This window comes from Microtus pennsylvanicus, chromosome 5 (assembly GCF_037038515.1).
Source record: "Microtus pennsylvanicus isolate mMicPen1 chromosome 5, mMicPen1.hap1, whole genome shotgun sequence".
Lineage (NCBI taxonomy): Eukaryota > Metazoa > Chordata > Mammalia > Rodentia > Cricetidae > Microtus > Microtus pennsylvanicus.
In genome coordinates this window covers 98,590,105-98,610,410 of record NC_134583.1, presented here as the reverse complement: position 1 = coordinate 98,610,410, position 20,306 = coordinate 98,590,105, and the positions used below count along the sequence as shown (strand labels likewise).

Below are 20,306 nucleotides of genomic sequence, written 5' to 3'. Positions count from 1 at the left end.
CTGAGATTCGTCATTTTATAGGATAATTAAAAAATATTTTTGTGCATGAAACAAAAATTTGCACCCTCGTGTCAGTTTTCAGAAAGTTCTTAATTTGCAAACATTTTCAGTTTTGGGTGGGGGTGAGGATTGGAGATGTTATTTTATTTCATGTGTATGAGTGTTTGGCTTGCACTCATACATATATGTGTGCCTGTGTGTATTTGTGCATACATGAAGAAATAGGCACAGAATCCCTTGGAACTGGAGGAATAAACAGCTGTAAACTGCCACATGGCCGCAGGTCCTCTGTAAGGGCATTCATTATCTCTAGGGCTGAGCCGCCTCCCCAGTCCCTGTACTTAGTCTTCTGCTTGTGATCTGGCATCTCTGGAATGGCTGGTCAGTTTCTATTATCACTCTCTCATCAGATTATTCCTAATTCATTCATGCAGTTTCTTCATTTCCGAGAGAAGGAGGCGAAGGGTGCAACTTAGGGGGAGGTCACTTGCCTCACTATACAAGGCCCTAAGTTTGACCCTCAGGACTACAAAAGAGCACATTAAAAAAATCTGCTCCTCTCCTGCCCCATGACACGTGGCAGTCCCCAGATCATCAATGAGCGTGTTTCCTAAAACCCCCTGAGAAAGAAATGGGCTGAAATAGCGTATCCTATCATGCGAAGACACAGACACAGCATGAGATAACTGTTTCAAGAAACACACGTTCACAACATTTCAGACTACTTAGCACCATTCAGTAGTTGATGAAGTGCCATACGAAATAAGCTGTTAAGAGGGGATGCCAACATCCCCCCAATGGTGTACTGAAACTTTGAAATTTGTCCAAGGGCAAGAGTCAGCTTCACCGCACTGTATCTCCCAGTGAGTTACAATAGCTTCCTGTACAATGAGCACAGTGGATCATCCATGCAAGAGTCCAGATGTGCATATGTGTAGGCATGTGTTTCCATGTGCTGCTGTCAGGGTATTTCCCTGTTGTTAAACGATCTGGCCACAGACATTCTGGTGATCTACTTGAAATCAACACTGGGTCATTTCTGACTTCCGAAGAGAACAGCAAAAGCTATCTATTCCAACAAACTTTGCATGCTCCTACCATGGAGGAGATGTTGGATACTGGAGGCTTGAACATTGTTTCCTCTATGTAGACATTAAAAATAAGTAATGGCTTCCCTGTGGGATTTGTGTACAGATTTGAATGAACTGATACTTAACAACTAGCCCTAAATAAATCGGTCTCAGTGACCCTCTCCTCCCCAACCTCCTCCCAGCTCTCCTGATAAAGGGACCCTCAGCGCTCCAGAGGAGGTAGCGAATGGCTTGGCTTGATTGGGCAGGACAGGCCAAGTGCAGGTCTCTGCCCTTGACAACCAATCGCCTGTTCACCACGCTACAGATAAATGAGCGTGAGGGAATCAGATCGTGGTGATGACTAGCACCACACCAGTTCGTCTCATGGAAACACGGCATCGTTTTCTCTAGGTTTGAGCGGCGTTGTTATAAAGTCTGTCCTGAAAAGACCTTCAGTGCCGAATGGGAGTGCAGAGCCTGTGGCCCCAACTGCGGCAACTGCGACCAGCATGGGTGCTTTTGGTGTGAGGAGGGCTTCTTTCTCTCGGGTAAGCTGGACAACGGTGACCCCCTGGAGACCCAGCAGGCCATCACTGCAACACAAGTCCTCCCGTGAGGATTTCAGGGTCTCTGTGTGCTGGCCCCTAGGGTCCATGGAGGAACTGTAATGTTTGAAAATGAACATCAGCCTGAACCAGTTCTGCCTGCAGTTCATATTGAAGTGTAGTTCATATTTCACTAATTAATCACAAGGATCTCCAAGCTGGTGTTGAGTAGGAAAAGCAGGTACCGCTATGGGGAGGAGACCCGAAAACCAATGTTTTAGAACTGAAGTCACCTGGGCTATTCTATTCGGAGTCACAGCCATTTGCTTGAAGCAAAAACTTTATGTTTTTGATAAAAGTCAAGTTACAGACTCATGTACGCTATATAATTGAACAAGCTCCATTGTCTTGGGTTTTGGTGAACTCATTGATGTTGCTGGAAATAGATAGTTGGGGAAGACTTTTACGGAGCCTTCCAACCAGGAACTGGACAACCCCGTGAGCTTGAGGACTGAACGTGGAGAATACTACAGACAGCACTCAATGAGTGGTTAGCTCACGTTCTCTCCCTCTCTGCCCCATCCTTCTGTGTGTACACAGTTGTGCATGAACATGTGTGTGGCATGTTTGTGGAGGTCAGAGGACAACCTTGAGTTGCCTCCATCTTTCATTTGAGACAGGTACTCTCATTGGCCTGGAACTTTGCCATGTAGGCTAGATTAACTGGCCAATGAACTTCCAAGGGTCTACCTGTCTCAAAGAGGAGAGATGCCTCTCCCCCATCTCTCCATCACTAGGATTACAGGGGTCCCACCATACCCAGGGTACCCAACTTAAATGTAAGTTTTAGGGATCCAAACTCAGGCCCTCATGCTTGCAAGACAACCACGTTACGGCCTGAGCCATCTCTCAGCCCCTCAGCAGCTCCTCCTTCCTCTCTATTTCTGAGACAAGGTCTATCTATGAATCCTGGCTGTCCTGGAACTTGCTAGGTAGACCAGGTTGGCCTCAACCTCCCAGAAATCCTCCTGCCTTTGCATCCCAAGCGATAGTATTAAAGGCGTGCGCCTCAAGAGTTCTCTTCATAGGCTCATATTATGTGTTTATTAATCTTCATTCAAAGTTCCTTGCCCTTAACTGAGGGCAAATTCATATTTAAATTAAAAAGAGAAAAAGAGTATTGCGTTTATCAGAACATAGTCTTTGACTGAGATAACCTAAAGCCATCTTGATTTGCACACATGCAAAAAAAAAATGTCCTGAAAGTCCTTCAATAGCACCAGAAGCCCAGCTGACCAGAGACCCTTCTTCATGCCCCTCCCCCATCTTCCAAAGGTGGCAGCTGTGTGCAGGATTGTGGCCCTGGCTTCTACGGAGACCAAGAGTTGGGAGAGTGTCAGCCCTGCCACCGAGCCTGTGAGACGTGTACCGGCTTGGGCTACAACCAATGCAGCAGCTGTCAAGAAGGATTGCAGCTGTGGCACGGGGCGTGTGTCTGGCGCACAGGGCCCCAAGAGGGGGAAGGCAAGTTCTGGAATGGTACGTACCTGGCAGAGGGAGGCCCAGGGCATTCTCTGCTTCCTCCCTCTTCAGCACTGTTTCTGAGAGAAGGGTTTTGAGGGAGAATCACGATTGCTCCAAGACCCCCAAGTCTCAGGGTGTCCGTGGATGTTTCTTTTCCACACCTGCTCTCAAATAATTACTCAGAGGTTTAATATTAATTACGAATGTTTGGCTGATAGCTCAGGTTTATTACTGGCTAACTCTTACACTTAAATTAACCCCTTTTTATCTATACTTAAAGGCTTAGTACCTTTTCTCTGTCTGGAGTGCCCATCTTGTTCTGTGACTCTCTGATTCCACACTTTTCATTCCTGTATCTTGTTTGATTTTCCCACCTAGCTTTATCCTGCCTTGCTATGGGCCAATCACCGTCTTTATTGACCAATGAGAGAAATACAAATTCACAGTGTGCAGAAGGTCTATTTTACAGAATCTGGGAGTTTGTGGGACACAAAGGTAGGAAGCTGAAGTAGGCATGTGGCCAGCAAGAGCAAAGCAGAGGGCAAGATGTGACTGATCTAGAGATAAGAGGCCCAGGACCATGGGCAGTGGCCTACCTCCCATCTTCTCAAAGGTTTCACAACAGTTTCTATCATGTGATGGATCTCTACAACCTTCAACCCCAGGGCAGCCTTTTCAGTGACCCTGACACACTGGAGCTGATGCTAAGCAGGCCAGCTTCCTGGAGAGCTGGCACTGGCCTTCTGAAAGCGGCCTTCCCTGTCTGGGGTGGAGGCCTACTGTGCATGGGGCCCTGGGTCTGATCCTCAGCATGGCTGGGTGGGGAGGGGTGCTGCACTCTGCAGGTGCATATGGGAAAGGTTTGGTCTTCAAGAAGGCATGAGGGAGATACGACAGAAAAAGGAAAAAAAAAGAAAAGAAAAAAGAAAGAAAAGAGAAGGCATGAGGGACTGGTATCCATCCCTCTCTGCATTTTTAGACTTGGCCTCTCCACCTCTGCAACCCCACTATGGGCTTCCTTTGAGGCAATTATAATCTTTCTATGACATCCCCATGTTGGAGAAGGCTAAAAACCCAAGTCCTTTTTATGGGGGTGGGCAGTCTGACTCACATTCAGCTACGCTATGAAAAATAAAGGTGCTTCCAAATTTCTGGGGAAGAGCCCACTCCGTACAGTGACAGTGGCAGCTGTAGGAGGCCACACAGGACAAGGAGGAAGGTCCCTCCTGGGTTCAGAGGACAGGTGTCATAGCTGCTGTCCACTATGACGCTTCTGCACATCTGGTTTTCCTAAGACAACATCCAAAGGCCAGAGCACCCTAGGCTGTTTCCGACACAGGGCTAAGAAGAAAGTTACTCAATCCAGATTGGGATATCTTCTGTGAATTATAGCTGAACCAAAATGCTGAAAACGAGTCGGTCTGGCATTCGGGCTTTAAGAGGTAGAAGAAGCCAAGAAGGAAACAGTCTGGCGCTGCGCTTCTTGCCCTGAACATCTGTATTTTATCTGGCGTCCAGATGATGAAAAGGTGCAGGGAGCCAAGAGAGTCAGAGCCGACTCGATTCCCCCAATGATTACATGTCTCTTCAACTGGACTACGCATTTTGCAAGCAAAAATCAGACTTTGATTGTTCCCCTTTGTGGGAGCACCACACCCAGGCTCCCTTCTCCCTCCAGCCCCCTGTGATCACAATGTGATGTTTTTGCAATGAGAAAGGTTTTATTTTCTTTGGGGGCCTCCCACCAATAAGGGAGTCTGGGAGCAGATGAGAATGTTTCTTGCGGCTGGACAAAAGCAATGAAGTCCATGACCTAACTGCACTTTCCATTTCTGTGATCTATGAAATCAGACATGCAAAGCATTAACAGAGAGTTGTTGGAAAGCGTTTGCTCGCTAAGCAAGGTGAAGCCGCCGCCGCCGCGGCGCACCCTCCCCACACAGCTGCAGCACCGAGTGGGTAGTGAATGGGGAACGCATCCCACTAACAGTGGGGAGGCTTGGCGCCAGTGCCTACATCTCTCCTGCCTTCTTCCCCTAAAAACAAGGTCAGGAGTGTAATAAGAGAGTGGAGCATTCCAGAGAGCAAGCACTAATTAGCTACACCTCTCAGATGATGAGGAACAGATTTCAGTCATCCTAGGTCAACCTCGAGGAAGCCTGGAACAAGTCACAGGGTGTTGACGAGAGAATGGAGCGGCCTAGGTGTTACCAGCCGGGTTTTCAGCCTTGTCATTGGGACTTTTAAAAAAAACCAGACTCAGACGCAGGTAGAATGCTAGGACAACCTGAGCTTCAGCTCACTCCAACAGAAACAGCACAGCGGTGTTGGGATCCGAAGGTCACACTCGGATAGTGCTGCAGAGGTCTCTGTGTGCTTGGGGAAGTGACCTTGAGACTGAATGACACTGCATTCACTCTTTTTCTTAGCCCTGTGGCCAATCAGAAGGACAATAATGAGAGTCAGGAAGAGACACCACCATTCTTTGTCAACTCTCCCCAGAGCCCAAGGGTGGAGAACTCACCAAGGCCTGCCAGGCAAGTCCTGCAGCCAAGACCCTTGAGTTTCAAGGATGGCAGCTTTACTATGTTTTCCAGCCACTAAAAAAGTCCCAGGAAGGCCCTGGGCCCCACTTACTAACACTGTGACGATGTCCTGGGCCAGTGTTGCTAAATGACAGGGATCCTTCTGAATAGGTGACGGCATGTCACCACATCCAGGGGCAGTGAGACATCAGCTTCCGGAGACAGCTTTACCAGACCTGGGGACGGGAACAGTTTCCCGGTCGCTGTTAAAGCATTTTGTTCTTCTGAAGCATTTTTCCCCTCCGGTGTCTCAGAAAGTTCCAGCAAACATGCCTGAGAGTGCCCCGGCCCACCTATTTCTCTCATTGATTAGAACCAGGTCATAGCAGGCTCTAATTACAGATTGCTAGCAAGGACTAATCTACAAAGCGCGGCTTGGTGAGCAAACGTTTATCTTTGACCACATCCTAGCCACTCACCACTAGCTGTCCTTTTGATCTTCATTCCTAAACTCTGGGAAATACTGGAGTCTGGGACTCTGTGGGAGGAAAGTCAACCTCTTTGTGGGGAGATAAATGCTGTGTGATAGTAACTGCGGGTAATTTTGAAGATGCCACAAATTCCTAGAAGGGATTCGTCCATCTCTGTGTGTGCTTGCCTCATCTAGGAAGGATGGTGGCATTTTTAGCGACTTAACCAATAGGAAAGCCGAATGTAAAGAGCACACGCCCTGTAGGATAATCAAACCTTTGGCCCAGTGCTACAAGGGACGGTTGTACTGGCTTGCGCTGGCTGTTATGCATCCAGGAACTGTGTGTTGCCAGGCCATTGACCGCCTAAAATTAGCTATGGCAGACGTTTCCGTCACCGAAATTGGCAACGCTGCATATCAGCATTGTCTCCCCAACCAAGCTCCACTTTGATCTCTCTCAAATGACTTTCAAATTGAAATTAATTGCTCAAGAGCCTCTCTAGTGGACGTGGGCTTTCATGATGGACAGACCTGGAAGCTTCCAGTGTGGCTTAACGGGAGAACAGTTGCCTCCTGTGTGTGAGGCCCTGAGTTGGATCCCAGCACTGCAAATGGATAGCAGAAAAAAAAAAAACACAGTAAGAACAGTAGCTCTAGAAACAGAGAGCCCTGCGTTCAAATCCTGGCCTGGCTGTTCACTATAGCATAACCCTGAATGCGTTCTTCCTCCTCTATGAGCCTCAGTTTCCTCGACTGTAAAATGAGAGCATGAAACCACTACATCCATCCTCTCGAACCCGAGAAACCTTTACATCCCACAAAACATTAGGGGTCCTATTTCCTGACCCTTTGTCCCGACCAAAACACCAGTTCACAACAGGGTCACAAAAAGAAAACAATTGGCGGGAGGGTCAGGGACATGGAAGAATAGTATTGGTCTAGAAAAAAAAATAGTCCCAGAGAGCAGGCATCCACAGACCAGCCAGGACCCCTCACAATCAGAGTCCTGACCGGCCATAAGTGCATCCCCTCAAAGATGCGCCTGTAGCTTCATTACAATAAGAACCACAACAAATGTGTGGGGCCAAGCAATCTGCAAATGTAACAAAAAAAATGAAATAGGATTCATACAAATACATATGCAAAGGATTCTGAAAAGATGCCTTCAAAGGCTGTGACAAGAGGAAGCATCTCTTGTATGGAGAGTGTTGAATGGCTCATGCAGGCTCAGTATCCTACACACAGAGGGTGCAAATGACTGCATCCCAAAAGTCCTTCCACCGTCCACATCTCAGGGGGGGGTCTGTGTGTGAAGAATCCACAGCAGACATCTCTGGGAGGTGGGGGCATAGGGGAAGCTTATCTTCTTCCTAGTTCTTCTATCGCTAAAACAAACACTTTATTTTTTTAATAAAAAGAAGCTGTTCCCACTGAAAACCCATCTATGGTGAAGAACCTGCTGCAGGAGCAACGAAGGTGGAAAGTTCAAGTCAAAAGAGGTAACAGGGAAATAGGGAGGAGATGGTCACCACCCCACAGCCATCTCCAGAATGCAAGCCCGGCAGTCAGAAGGCCAGGACAATGGGGATACGGAAGTCATGACAGAGGAGACAAGAGGGCCATAAGAAGGCAGTGGACAACTTGGGAAATCTGTGCGATCCAGTGGCAGAGGATCCTGTCACATCTAAGGCCATTCTCGATGCACTGAGGACTGTGTCTGGGAAAGACCGTCAAAGAGCCATATGGCTGGATGGGAGCTCAGCCACAGGGAACTACCTAGCAACCACGAGCCCCTGGGCTCCATCACCAGGCTCCATCCCTGCAAATCTTTAATAGGCTAAAGAAGCAACATAGGCCTTCTTGGACACTGAGGTGTCCTTTAAAATAGCAAAGACTGGAAAACTAAATGGCTATGATAAAAGAAATGAGCTGTCAAAAGGAATAAGAGGTTCCTCATTTATCAGCAAGGCCTGCTCTTCAAAAGATGAGTTTAAAAAGCAAAAAGGCGAGTCAAGCATTATGGAGCACGTCTGTCAGCCAAGTACTTAGGAGGCTGGGGTGGGAGACTCACAAGTTCAGGGACAGCCTAGGCTACATAGCAGGACCCTGTCACAAAAAAGAAAAAAAACACACAAATAAAAACAAAACCCATAGTGCAAAGTGATGCACAGTGTGAATAGATTCAGTGTGCAGATATAGAACCATACAACTATAAATTATTTTCTATGAGAATAAGAAGGCCCTGGTTTTTTACAGTTGCCTGCGGCTAAGAGGTACCACTTAACTGGCTGAAGAGATTTCTTTCCTTTTCCTTTTTTTCCCCCTCTTTTTCATCAGTGTTAGCAAGGTTAGAATTTCTGGAGTGGGATTAAAAACATGAACCATGAATAAAGTTACAACTTACTCGGTCTGACTGGCTAACCTACTGGATGCTGTGGTCTAATTACTGTGAACTGCTTGTTCAGCGCTCCCTCTGCTGGACATGAGGGAACATTGCAGAATTCTATACCAAGTTTATGCAGTGAAAACAGCAAAATCGCCAGAATGTTAAATATATATAATTACAAATATGTATGTGTGGATAGCTATTGAATTTCACAAATATATGAAAAAATAAATCCCATATCCTTGTGAATAAAACCCTTCGGTATAGAATGAGAACGTCCACAGAAAATCAGCCTGTGGCCAGATACAGCGTAGTTTTGCAGGGCTCAGGGATGACTGGCACTCTGAGCATCACAGCCTGTGGATGCCCTCCTTCGGCCTCTCCTTATTAAGGTCACAGGTTGTCTCCAGGTGAAACAGGTGAAAAGGCCTCGGGAGCAAAAGAGGCCTGTGGGCTTTGGGGACAACTGCTGTTGCCAGTCGATGTAACTGCTTGTGCGGCTCTATAGATGCATGCGTCATGGATGTGCATGTATGTTATGGTGTGCAATACATGTACATACTGCACACATGGATCCACACAGTCATATCTCTCTGCGCTATCTGTACTCCACCCTGGTCTCCTCCGCAACAACGCTGAGTGGCTTTGTAATCACAAGAAACACCGAACAAACCAGGCCCGCCCCTGGTTCCTGTCCCAGTGTGGATTAAGAAAATAAAAGAGAAATTATAGCAGCCTCAAAAATGGTATGGAAGAATGAAGAAAGAAAAGGAAAGGGAGAAGGTGAAGGTCTGTTACTCGGTCACTGTGCTAAACCCCTCACACACTGTCTCAGTGAGCCCTGTGTTAAGTAAGGACCTCACTCACTGTCTCACCGAGCAGTAAGTAAAGACTTAAGTAAGGACTTCACACACCAGCAGCATTAAACAAGACACACACTGCATCCCTGAGGTTCACAGTTCTACAAGGGAGGAACCATTTTCTGTCATTTTGGAGACTCTGAGACTTTGATTACTGTATCCATGGTTATCCTACCCATAAGCTGTCCCGCTGGGTTGGCAGACGTGAGTAGAGGGCCATCTACCAGGCTCCTAGAAGGAGAAGAGGGTCAAGGAGAGAGGAAGGGGTCAGGGCCATTACAATCAGAGAAGCTAGACTTCCCTGGGGGTTGTACACTGGGAAGATCTCCCTGTGCCCTGAGTGGAGTGGATGAGGTTGCCCTGTGTATATGAAAAACTGTCCCACGAGCTTTCTGAGGTGGCTTTCTGGAAAAGCTTTCTTTCAGATGCTCTCAGAGGGAGAATACAAACACACAAACGTATGGACACACAGACACTCGCCTACATGGTCCAAACATGTGAAAGCAGCATGATTTGTTAGCTCATAGTATGACGACTGTCCTGTAAGCTATAACTTTTCTGTCATTGAGCGGTTACAAGGGAAATCTTGATAATGTTTCCAAGGCAAGAATTTTAGAAAATAATGAATAAATTCTACAGGGTGGTAGCCAGTAAGTGAGCTAGTATAAAACTGAAAAGAACGAGGACTGAGTTACAGTGAAGCCTCTTCCACTACCGTGAAAGTTTGCGATGAGGCCGAGTCTGACTTCTTCCTTGCCCATACAGATGCCACGAAGCAATATCAACCTTGCCATTCTTCCTGTAAGACCTGCGCTGGATCTGAAACTCTCTGCACTTCATGTCCAGCAGGTCAGTGTGGAGGGGGAGGCGATGGGATCTGAACCCGCACACCATCATCATGCCTGCACGCTGATGGAGGTTTGTGTTCAGGTGCACAGTACTGACCTAATCTCATAGTATCCTCCCGGGGGAAGCACACAACAAACCAGCAACAAAAACGTTCCTACTGGGACAAAGAAATGCTTCTTACTCCAAAAGCATGGTGAAGCCTTGGGTTGATTTGGCCACAGAATTTTCTGGAATCTGGGGGTACTTTACAGTTTCTTGTTCTTTTATCTAAGACGAGGATAAGTAGGAGGATGAACACACTGTGGCTTCCCTCATCATTGAGTCTACACTTGGTGCTGGGAGGGGAAGGGAAGGGGCAACAGAACAGCCCATTTCCTGGATCTTACCGTTTTATAGAAACCCTGGGCATAGATAACTTCCTCAGGATAGATTGCCTATGTAGTGTTATGCTCCCATAAAAATTATCTTTAAGGGCTGGAGAGATGACCCAGTGCAGTGGATAAGAACATACACTGCTCATTGCTGTCTGGGTGCTCTGGGATTGTGAATTGTAGGCTATTCTTTGCTTTATGTCTAAAAACCACTTATGAGTGAGTAGATATTTGTTTTTCTGAGTCTGGGTTACCTCACTCAATATGATGTTTTCTAGATCCATCCATTTGCCTCCAAATTTCAAGATGTCATTTTTTCTGCTGTATAGTACTCCATTGTGTAAATGTATCACATTTTCCTTATCCATTCTTCACTCAAGGGGCATTTAAGTTGTTACCAGAGAAAAATGTATAGCTCAATAAAATCAATTTAAAAAAAAAAGAACACATACTGCTCTTGCAGAGAACCCAAGCTCAGTTCCCACATCTACCTTCATGGGCAGCTGCACTCAGGCACACTGACACACAGACACACATAGACATAGTTAAAAATAAAATAAAAGGTGCATCTTTAAAAATTAGCATAAGAGCCATATATAAATGTGTAATGTTATTAATACCCGTCCACCCCTTATTCTTTAGCAATGGGTTCCAGTAAAGTCTATGGCTATCTGAAACCACAGTACAACCAAGTCTTGTGTGTACTGTTTTCCTATACATACTTCCCATGATAAACTTGAATTTACAAATCAGACACAATAAACGAATAACAATAATCAATAATAAAATGGAGAATCACAACAATACACTGTAATAAAGGTTTTTATAGCTTCAAGACCTTTCCCTCTACAGTTTTGACTTGGTATTCTGGATCTGGGCTGTCCTCTAGCAGCTGAGACTTGGCTAACGCCCTGAATCAGGGGCTGTTGTCGTGAGATCTGACATGAGGCAGCATTGAAGACGGTAGATGCAGCAAGGCTGGAAATATGAGCGGCCACACCCAGAAACAGAAATAAGATGCTTTAGAATTTTAGTTGAGATGGTTTTAAATTTTGTTATTATTATTTTTACATGATTGATGTATTTATTTATTTATTGAAACCGTCTTACTGTGTAGCTCTGGTTAGCTTGAAACTTACTATGTAGAGAAGGCTGACTTCAAACTCACAGAGATCTGCATATCTCTGCCTCCCAAGTGCATATGCCACCACACATCTGACCCTATGTTTTATCCTTACATCATTTGTTAATTTTGTAGGGTGTGTGTGTGGTGTGTACCAGTACACGTGCTCTCGTGTGGAGGCTAGAGGTCAAATTGTTGTTCTTCAAGATGGCTTTCAAGTTGGTGTTTTGTTTCATTTCGTTTTGTTTCAGACAAGTGTCCCACTGGCCTGGGGCTCACCAGTTCAGCTGAGCTAGTTGCCTGGCCAATGAGCACAGCATCTTCCCTTCCCTATGTCCCTAGTCCTGGGATTGCAAGCACTCACCACTGCACCCAGATTTTTATGTGGGTTCTGGGGTTCAAACTCGTATTCTTACCTTTGCATTTTACTGGGCTCTCCCTAACCTCTTAATTTAAAAAAAAAGAGTACATTTATGTATCTCTGAGTGTGGGTGTGAACATACCACAGCTCATGAGTGGGGATCAGAGGAACTTGCAGGAGTTGGTTCTCCCCTTCCACCGTGTAGTTTCCAGGCCTTAAGCTCCATTAATAAGGTTTGACAGCAATGGCCCGTACCTGCTGAACCATCTCACAGCCCACATTTGCCTTTTAGAATAATAATAATTTCCTTTCTGATTAGCATACATGAAAACGGAGTGTGTGTTGAAGGGAAGGATGTCTGGAAATTTCACTGCCATGCCAGTCTTACCTGTCACAGATTGGGTGGAAAGAAAGGGGGTCCCATGGAGCAGTTCGCATGTGACTGCCTAGATGACAGGGCCTCATCAGCAGGACAAAGGGAAGCCCTGGGGTGCGCAGTATCTAATGTCAGACTGTATAAAAGAAGCAGGGCAAAGCCCCCTGTGGTTGATCTCCTTCCCAAAGACCTAACGAATCTAAAGGACTAATAAAAATAAGTAGATAGATAGATAGATAGATAGATAGATAGATAGATAGATAAATATTTTTACAAGCCTGAAATGGTGTTCCAAATACCTGAACTTTGAAAAAGCAAAAAGAAGAAAGAAAGAAAGAAAGAAAGAAAGAAAGAAAGAAAGAAAGAAAGAAAGAAAGAGGAGGGAGGGAGGGAGGGAGGGAGGGAGGGAGGGAGGGAGGGAGGGAGGGAGGGAGGGAGGGAGGGACACGGAGGGAGGGACGGAGGGACGGAGGGAGGAAAAGCAAATGTACAGCTGCTCTGGGTGTCAGTCCTCTGGATGACATGTGCGCTAGCAGGAGTAACCATGACAACTGTCCTTTGCCCTCGTGCCCTGATTTTCAGGTGCATACCTGTGGCTGCAGTCCTGTGTTCCCTCCTGTCCCCAAGGCACATGGCCGTCGCTCAGGAGCGGCAGCTGCGAGAGCTGTGCTGAAGACTGTGCCTCCTGCACCGGGGCTGACCTTTGCCAGAAGTGCCTAAGTCAGCCGGACAACCTTCTGCTCCTCCATGAGGGCCGCTGCTACCACAGTTGCCCGGAGTAAGTGTCTCCCTCCCTTTGTGCTCCTTCTCATTCTCCACAGCACCTCAGAGCGGCTCCTTCCTCTCCCTAGAACGCTCTCTGCACAGCCAGAGCACCCACTAAATGTTATTTGTTGACTGTGGCCTCACTGTGGGCCCACAGAAGCCAAAGCGCACCTAAGGCCAGACACCCACTTCTCCCTGTGACTTGTCAACACCTGGATTCATATTTCTGTGACAGCGGCCTTGTGGCCGGCATTGCACAACCGTGAGGGATATTTTCAGAGAGGTGTCAGCAGGCAGTCTCATCCCCGGGTGAGTGGCACACCGTTCTTACACAAGCCTGGGTAGAGTAGCCACCTACACACAGCGTCCGTGGTGTGGGCTGTCACACATGAGGCTCCTCGCTGACCAAAACATATTTGTGTGGGGCCTGACTATTCTTTTCCCACCTTGTACCGACAACTGAATTTTCTCAGTTCTCTTCTGCTTCCCAAATGCAGAGTCGTGGCACGAGCCTCTTCTAAACTTCCAAGTGAATGAGTTATGAATTACAAATAGTGTTAGTAGCTACTTATGTTTGATTGCTATGCTTTTGTAAGCCCCTCTAATTTAGAATTCCTTTAGTCTCCTAAAGTCACCTGTGGGGAAGAGAACAGCAGACCAGAAATAACAAGTTTAGCAAGACGTAACAAAATTTGGGTCAAAATGGCAATTCTCCCACTTGAAGCCTCACACTGGTGACTTTGGTGACTTTGGCTTCACCAGAAGCCCCCTTTTTCCACTTGTTCTTGTTCCTTGCTTGGCTGCCTTTCCTGGCTGGCCTGGAAGAGTTGCAGACGGCATTGTCTACCTCGGCTACCAGCATTACCTCCCCACTCAGTCACCAGCAGCTTAGGGGTGACTGTCCCTTCCCTTTCCCTCCCTCCTTCCCTCAGATTTCCTTCCAACGCCATCATCCAGGTATATCACTTTCTAAAGCCATCTCTAACAAGAAAGGTAAAGAGCTATCATCTGCTCTTACCTCTTATCCAAGGCCTCTTAGTAATGTCTAAAACTATATAGTACCAAGGCAGTGGTGACACATACCTTTAATCCCAGCACTCAGGAGGCAGAGGCAGGCAGATCTCTGTGAGTTCAAGGCCAGCCTGGTCAATATAGTGAGTTCCAGAACAGCCAAGGCTACACATATTGAAAAACCTTTCAACAACAATAATAATAATAAATACCAGTACTTTCTGCACAAACAAGAGTACCTTAGTTCAATCCCCAGCACCCACATAAATACCAGGAGCTGTGATGCACTCCTATGGTCTTGGTGCTGAGGAAGTAGAGACAGGAGGATCCCCATAGCCCTCCAGTCAGCCAATCTATTAAAAGTGATAAACCCCAGATTCAGAAAGAGAAATCCTGTCTCAAAAATAAGGTGAGGAATGATAGAGGAAGGCCCCAATGTCAATCACTTCTACACATACATGCACGGGTGTACACACGAGAGCACAGACTACTACAATACACCCCACACAAATAAAATATAAGAACAGAAACATATTCCTAGATCCTGTAAATGATAGACACCAATGGCTGTTTCCACAGGCAGGCCTGGTTTGAAATCTCTATTAATGTCTCCTCCTCCTCCTCCTCCTCCTCCTCCTCCTCCTCCTCCTCCTCCTCCTCCTCCTTCTCTCTCTCTCTCTCTCTCTCTCTCTCTCTCTCTCTCTCTCTCTCTCTCTCTCTCTCTCTCTCTCTCTCTCTCTCTCTGTGTGTGAATTAGAATATTTTCCTATTTTCCATTGTAAAATAAAGCTCTAACAGAGAAAAAAGAAAATGACAATTTGGGGATAAATAGGAACTCAGACAAATGAAAAAGTTTTAGACAAATTCAATTGCTTTAAAAGTTCCCGAGGAAGCCCACCTCTTCCGTTTTATTTCCCTCGGTGAGTCTTGTGGGTTCGTTTTGACTGACAGGAGCAGCAGCCTTTCCTTTTTGTCTGGGTCTCCCTGTCAGCAGCTGACATTCATCTCTAATTGGCCTAATTGTAATCTCCCTCCTTTTCCTAGGGGCTTCTACGCACAAGAGGGGATTTGTGAACACTGCAGTTCCCCGTGCAGAACGTGCGAGGGAAATGCTACCAACTGTCACTCTTGTAAAGGAGACTTTGTCCTAGACCACGGGGTATGCTTGAAAACTTGCCCTGAAAAGCATGTGGCCGTGGAAGGTGTCTGCAAACACTGCCCAGAAAATTGCCAGGACTGCATCCACGAGGAAACCTGCAAAGGTACCTGGAAGCATCCTGAGGAAAAGCACATTCTCTCTCACACAAAGAAACACATGAACAAAACTAAGAGAACCCACGAAGGCAATCTCTTCTCACAAGAAGGTTGTGCCCTGACCCAAGCTGGTCTAGCAGGCACACCCAGCAGGAAACCTGATAGGTTTTTCTCCTAATGTAGGAGTGCTGTGTCTTTCCCCTGTTGGCTGGGGTTCCACCCCCAGTCTTACACAGTTGGCTAGTTTTAAAAGAATTTCTGGGGGAAAAAAAGGAAAGCGGTGGGACAAGTGGTTGGCCTCTCTGGACCACCAAGTCTGAGGAATGTGGAAGAGGCATGGGGCAGCTCTTCACAAACAAAAGCTTTACTAGGTGGAGAAGATGAAAAGATTTGAATTCCTTTGCACAAAAGTTTTACAAGATGAGCGAGATTTAAGGCATATTGGCCCTTGACAGACTAATCATCTTTGATAGAAAGCTAACAAACAAACAAAAAACATTTTCAGGGTCCCAAAGGGATCCTGGCCCTGAGGAATCACTGGCTAGGGCCCCTATCTGAGAACAGAAAGAATCAATCTCCACCTTCAGTGAAACTCGCCACCTGCTGGCCTATCATTGAGCAAGCAGAGGATGAGATAAGCTTCTTCCCTTGGGACTCTGAGCTAAAGACAAACAAGCGTTCCTCCCAATATCCTCAACTCTCACCTCAAAGGGAATAAGAGACGTTCATTCTGGGGACAGATATGAATAACCAAGGCCTAGGAGCAAAGATCCAGGTTACCCTACTTGCCATGTTTCAGTGTGACAAGGTTCATATGTTTTCCAAATCAGTACAAAAGGAAGTTCTGAATCAAGGCTCTTTTAAAAGCTCTGGTGGAGGGGCTGGAGAGATGGCTCAGTGGTTAAGAGCATTGCCAGCTCTTCCAAAGGTCCTGAGTTCAATTCCCAGCAACCACATGGTGGCTCACAACCATCTGTAATGAGGTCTGGTGCCCTCTTCTGGCCTTTGGCATACACACAGATAGACTATTGTATACATAACAAATAATAATAATAATAATAAAAGAACCAAAAAAAAAGCTCTGGCGGTAACAGCCGGTAGGAGGGTCACAGCCACATGAGGACTTCTCTGCTATAGTCTTCATGTACCACCTGATGACAGCTGTGGCTTCAGGGTCGGTAGAGCTAATGGTCCGTTAAATTAACACATTCCAAGAGAATTTACCTGACCGTCACAGGTCCAACACAGAGGTGGGCAAGGAATGGCTAAGGAGCTAAAGAAAGCCCAAGATAATTTGATTCTGGATCTACAACATTCCAACACTCCACAAGAGTACAGTCCTAACCAGTCACCCAGCCTTGTAGAATCTTCAACACAGCTGTTTTGGTTTGTTTGTTTGTTTGTTTGTTTGTTTGTTTCTGAGAGCTCCAGTTCCTAACCCAGAACACTGAGTTACAGATAAGATCCTCAAACCCCCACTGAGAGTCAAGGTCTTATAGAAAAGACTGATCCGTCTCGAATATAAAAACAAAAATCACAGAGGTGATTAGCGAAAGAGTTATAAAGATATGGGAAAAAAGGTGGTGGAGCAATAGGTAACGATGGCACCCCTCCTAAAGACATCTTCTACCTGTGATCCCACATCATGGAAAGAGATCAGTTTTACATCATATCCTCCAAGTCATGTGTCTACAGTGTGTGGTGTCTTCAGCAGTAGAGTCTAACTTCCAACTTCTGGGAGGCAACAATAGCCTATATGGCACTAAGGAGTCTCTTAGACAACCCTGGAACCTGAAAGGGGCTTTCCCTTGCCTGGGATTTTTGTTAGTCAATAACTCTTGAGAGGAGCATTATCCTTCAGTGTCATAGACCTGCGCGCACACACACACACACACACACACAGAGAGAGAGAGAGAGAGAGAGAGAGAGAGAGAGAGAGAGAGAGAGAGAGAGAGAAAGAGAGAGAGAGAGAAATAGGCTCTCCTATTACTGTATTTATTACTGTATTCTGTAGTGTCTATGTAAAGTAAAGCTTATAAAATAATGTTTCCCTAAGGCTTTCTCAAGCAACCTTAGTGGTATTTATCTTTCTCTCTCCTCTCTCTCTAAATTACCTCCCCTCCCTCCCACAAGACCTCCACCCTCATTTTCCCCTTGCATAGCACCTGCTTCCTTCTAGACCCTTCTCTAGAGCTCCTTCCCTCTGTACCACCATGACTCTTTGTAAACTTCCTGGCTTCTGCAGCTCCTTTGGGTCACATGCTGACATCTAAAGATGCAGACAAGGACACACAAACATGAAAGAACATGCAGTATTTGTCTTTCTGGGTCTGGTGCATCTGGCTCAGTATCATCGTTTCTGCTTCTATCCATTTACCTGCAAATTTCATGATTGAATTTTTTTGTATCTCAATAGTGTCATTATCTAGTCATCGGGTGACAGACATTTAGTCTGTTTCCACGTCCTAGCTACTGTGAAGGGAGCAGCAGTGAGCCTGGCTGAGCAAGAACCTGAGTTGGATAGCGAGTCCTTTGGTCATAAGCCAAGGAGTCATATAGCTGGGTCACGTGCTAGGTCTGCTTTTAGCTTTATGAGAATTCTCCACCTTGATTTTCATCAAGGCTGTACCAGCTTTCCGTCCTGCCAACAGCGGGTTAGGCTTCTCCTTTCCCGGCATCTTCGCCAGCGTCTGTTGTCAGTTGTTGTCTTGATCTTGGATGAAATCTCTCTAATACTAGTAATAAGTAATACTAATTTGCATCTCCCATTGGCCAAAGATGTGGAAGACTTTAAAGAATTCTCTGTTCGGATCTATAGCCCATTTTCTTTTTCTTTTTTTTTTTTTTTGATATCTTTTTTGTTTGTTTTTTTTAATTTATTTATTTATTAAAGATTTCTGTCTCTTCCCCGCCACCGCCTCCCATTTCCCTTCCCCTCCCCCAATTAAGTCCCCCCCCAGCCCGAAAAGCAATCAGGGTTCCCTGTCCTATGGGAAGTCCAAGGAACCCCCACCACCATCCAGGTCTAGTAAGTTGAGCATCCAAACTGCTTAGGCTCCCATAAAGCCAGTGCGTGCAATAGGATCAGAAACCCATTGCCATTATTCTTGAGTTTTCTTAATTAGGTCATTTGTTTTCTTGATTTTTTTCCACTCTTTTGAGTGCTTAGTATGTTCTGGATGTTAATCCTGTCGGATGTACAGCTATCTGATTCTCCTCTATTCTGTGGGCTTCCTCCTCATGCAGCTGATTGCTTCCTCTGGTATACAGAAGCATTTTAGTTTTATGAGGTCCCACTTGTCAGCTGTTGGCTTTAATTCCTGGGCCAATGAAGTTCCATTCCGAAAGTCCTTTGAACCTATACACTGTACCGTACAGCCAGCTTTCTTCTAGCGGTCCCAGGGTTTCCGCTCTCACACTGAGGTCTTTGGTCCATGTGTGCAGGGTGATAAGTATGGGTCTAGTTTCATTCTGTTCTCTGTGGACAGTCATTGTCCCCAGGTCTTTGAGCAACGACTCCAGCATTTCCACCGTCACTATTTCCCACAGCACTGAAACTTTTTGCACCTGGAAGGTGCAGGCCACGTCAGCACACAAATCCAAAATCATATAATCAGGCCACCATGTGTGGGTTTACTCCCAAGACAGGGATTTTTAGATATTGGGGATGCATCCTGGCTGGATAGGGAAAAGCAAATGTTATCCTAGGTCAAGAGGCTCAGAGAGCTGAGAAACGAGCTAGCCCACCACAAAAGCCATGCATTCTTCTCACCAGTCCCTGGGGGATAACCTGCTACTTCCTCCTTTCCTCAGAGTGCATGCCGAACTTCTTCCTGCACGATGACACATGCCTTCCCTCCTGTCCCAAGCACTTTTATCCTGACTTGGGTCAGTGTGTCTCCTGCCATAAAAATTGTCTGGAGTGCAATGGCCCCAAGGAAGATGACTGTGTGGGCTGTGCTGATTCTTCCAAGGTTCTCTACAATGGGCTGTGCCTGGACGTGTGCCCCGAGGGAACCTACAAAGATGAGGGGACTGACAAATGCGAAGGTAAGGACTTCCGGTCTGCAGGACCAAGCAAGGGATGCTCAAAACACGCTCTTGAGCCTCAGGAAGATCCAGTCACAGTTCTCAAATCACTTTTACCCTTTCTGCTCAAAGAAGTCAAATTTGAACACAAGTTCTTTTTTGTCATTGTTTTCTTTGGGGCAGGGGGTGTTGAGATGGGGTTTTTCTGTGTCCTGGCTGTCCTGCATCTTGCTCTGTAGACAAGGCTGACCTCGAACTCACAGAAATCTGCTGCCCTCTGCTGCCCTAGTGCTGGGATGAAGGATGTGTGTCACCACAGCCCCGGCAAAAGTTTATTTTTCAAATGCACCATTCATAAGCTTTGAGAATGTGAGTCCTGCTAGTTACAGATCACACGGCCATACTAATGGCACATGCCCATGGAAAAGGGTTCTCCATGTAAGGTTTCCAAGAGCTGATGAACTTCTAAAGGGTGCTCTAAGCTGATGTTTCTTCTTGAGGGTTCAAATCACCTATGAGTTCACACACTTAAAAGATCCCACGGAGGACTTCCTACCTGCCCGTCAGCTCCCTTCCCTCTCTCCTCTCCTCACCGCCCTCCTTCCCCTCAGCACTTTCTATCCCAGGCCCCGTTCATCTCCCATTTGGCTCTTCTGCCACTCCACAGCCCAGAAGGGAACCGCTGGACCTGGGGAGCGACTTAGCGTGAAAGCCCTTGCCTAGTGTGTCCCAGAGCCTGCACGGGACCCTTAGTACTGTGTGAAACAATAAAACAAGAGAGG

At 46.3% G+C, this 20,306-nt stretch overlaps 1 protein-coding gene across 1 annotated transcript in view; it reads left to right on the top strand.

Annotated features, from left to right (window-relative positions):
* Positions 1-20,306, top strand: part of Pcsk5 (proprotein convertase subtilisin/kexin type 5) — a 421,783-nt gene that overhangs the window by 379,315 nt on the left and 22,162 nt on the right. Inside the window, exons 26-32 of the mRNA XM_075973653.1 lie at positions 1,485-1,621; positions 2,954-3,157; positions 7,558-7,638; positions 10,151-10,234; positions 13,048-13,243; positions 15,286-15,503; positions 19,309-19,545. Coding sequence (XP_075829768.1) covers positions 1,485-1,621; positions 2,954-3,157; positions 7,558-7,638; positions 10,151-10,234; positions 13,048-13,243; positions 15,286-15,503; positions 19,309-19,545 — 1,157 coding nt within the window. The remainder of the gene's footprint in view (positions 1-1,484; positions 1,622-2,953; positions 3,158-7,557; positions 7,639-10,150; positions 10,235-13,047; positions 13,244-15,285; positions 15,504-19,308; positions 19,546-20,306) is intronic.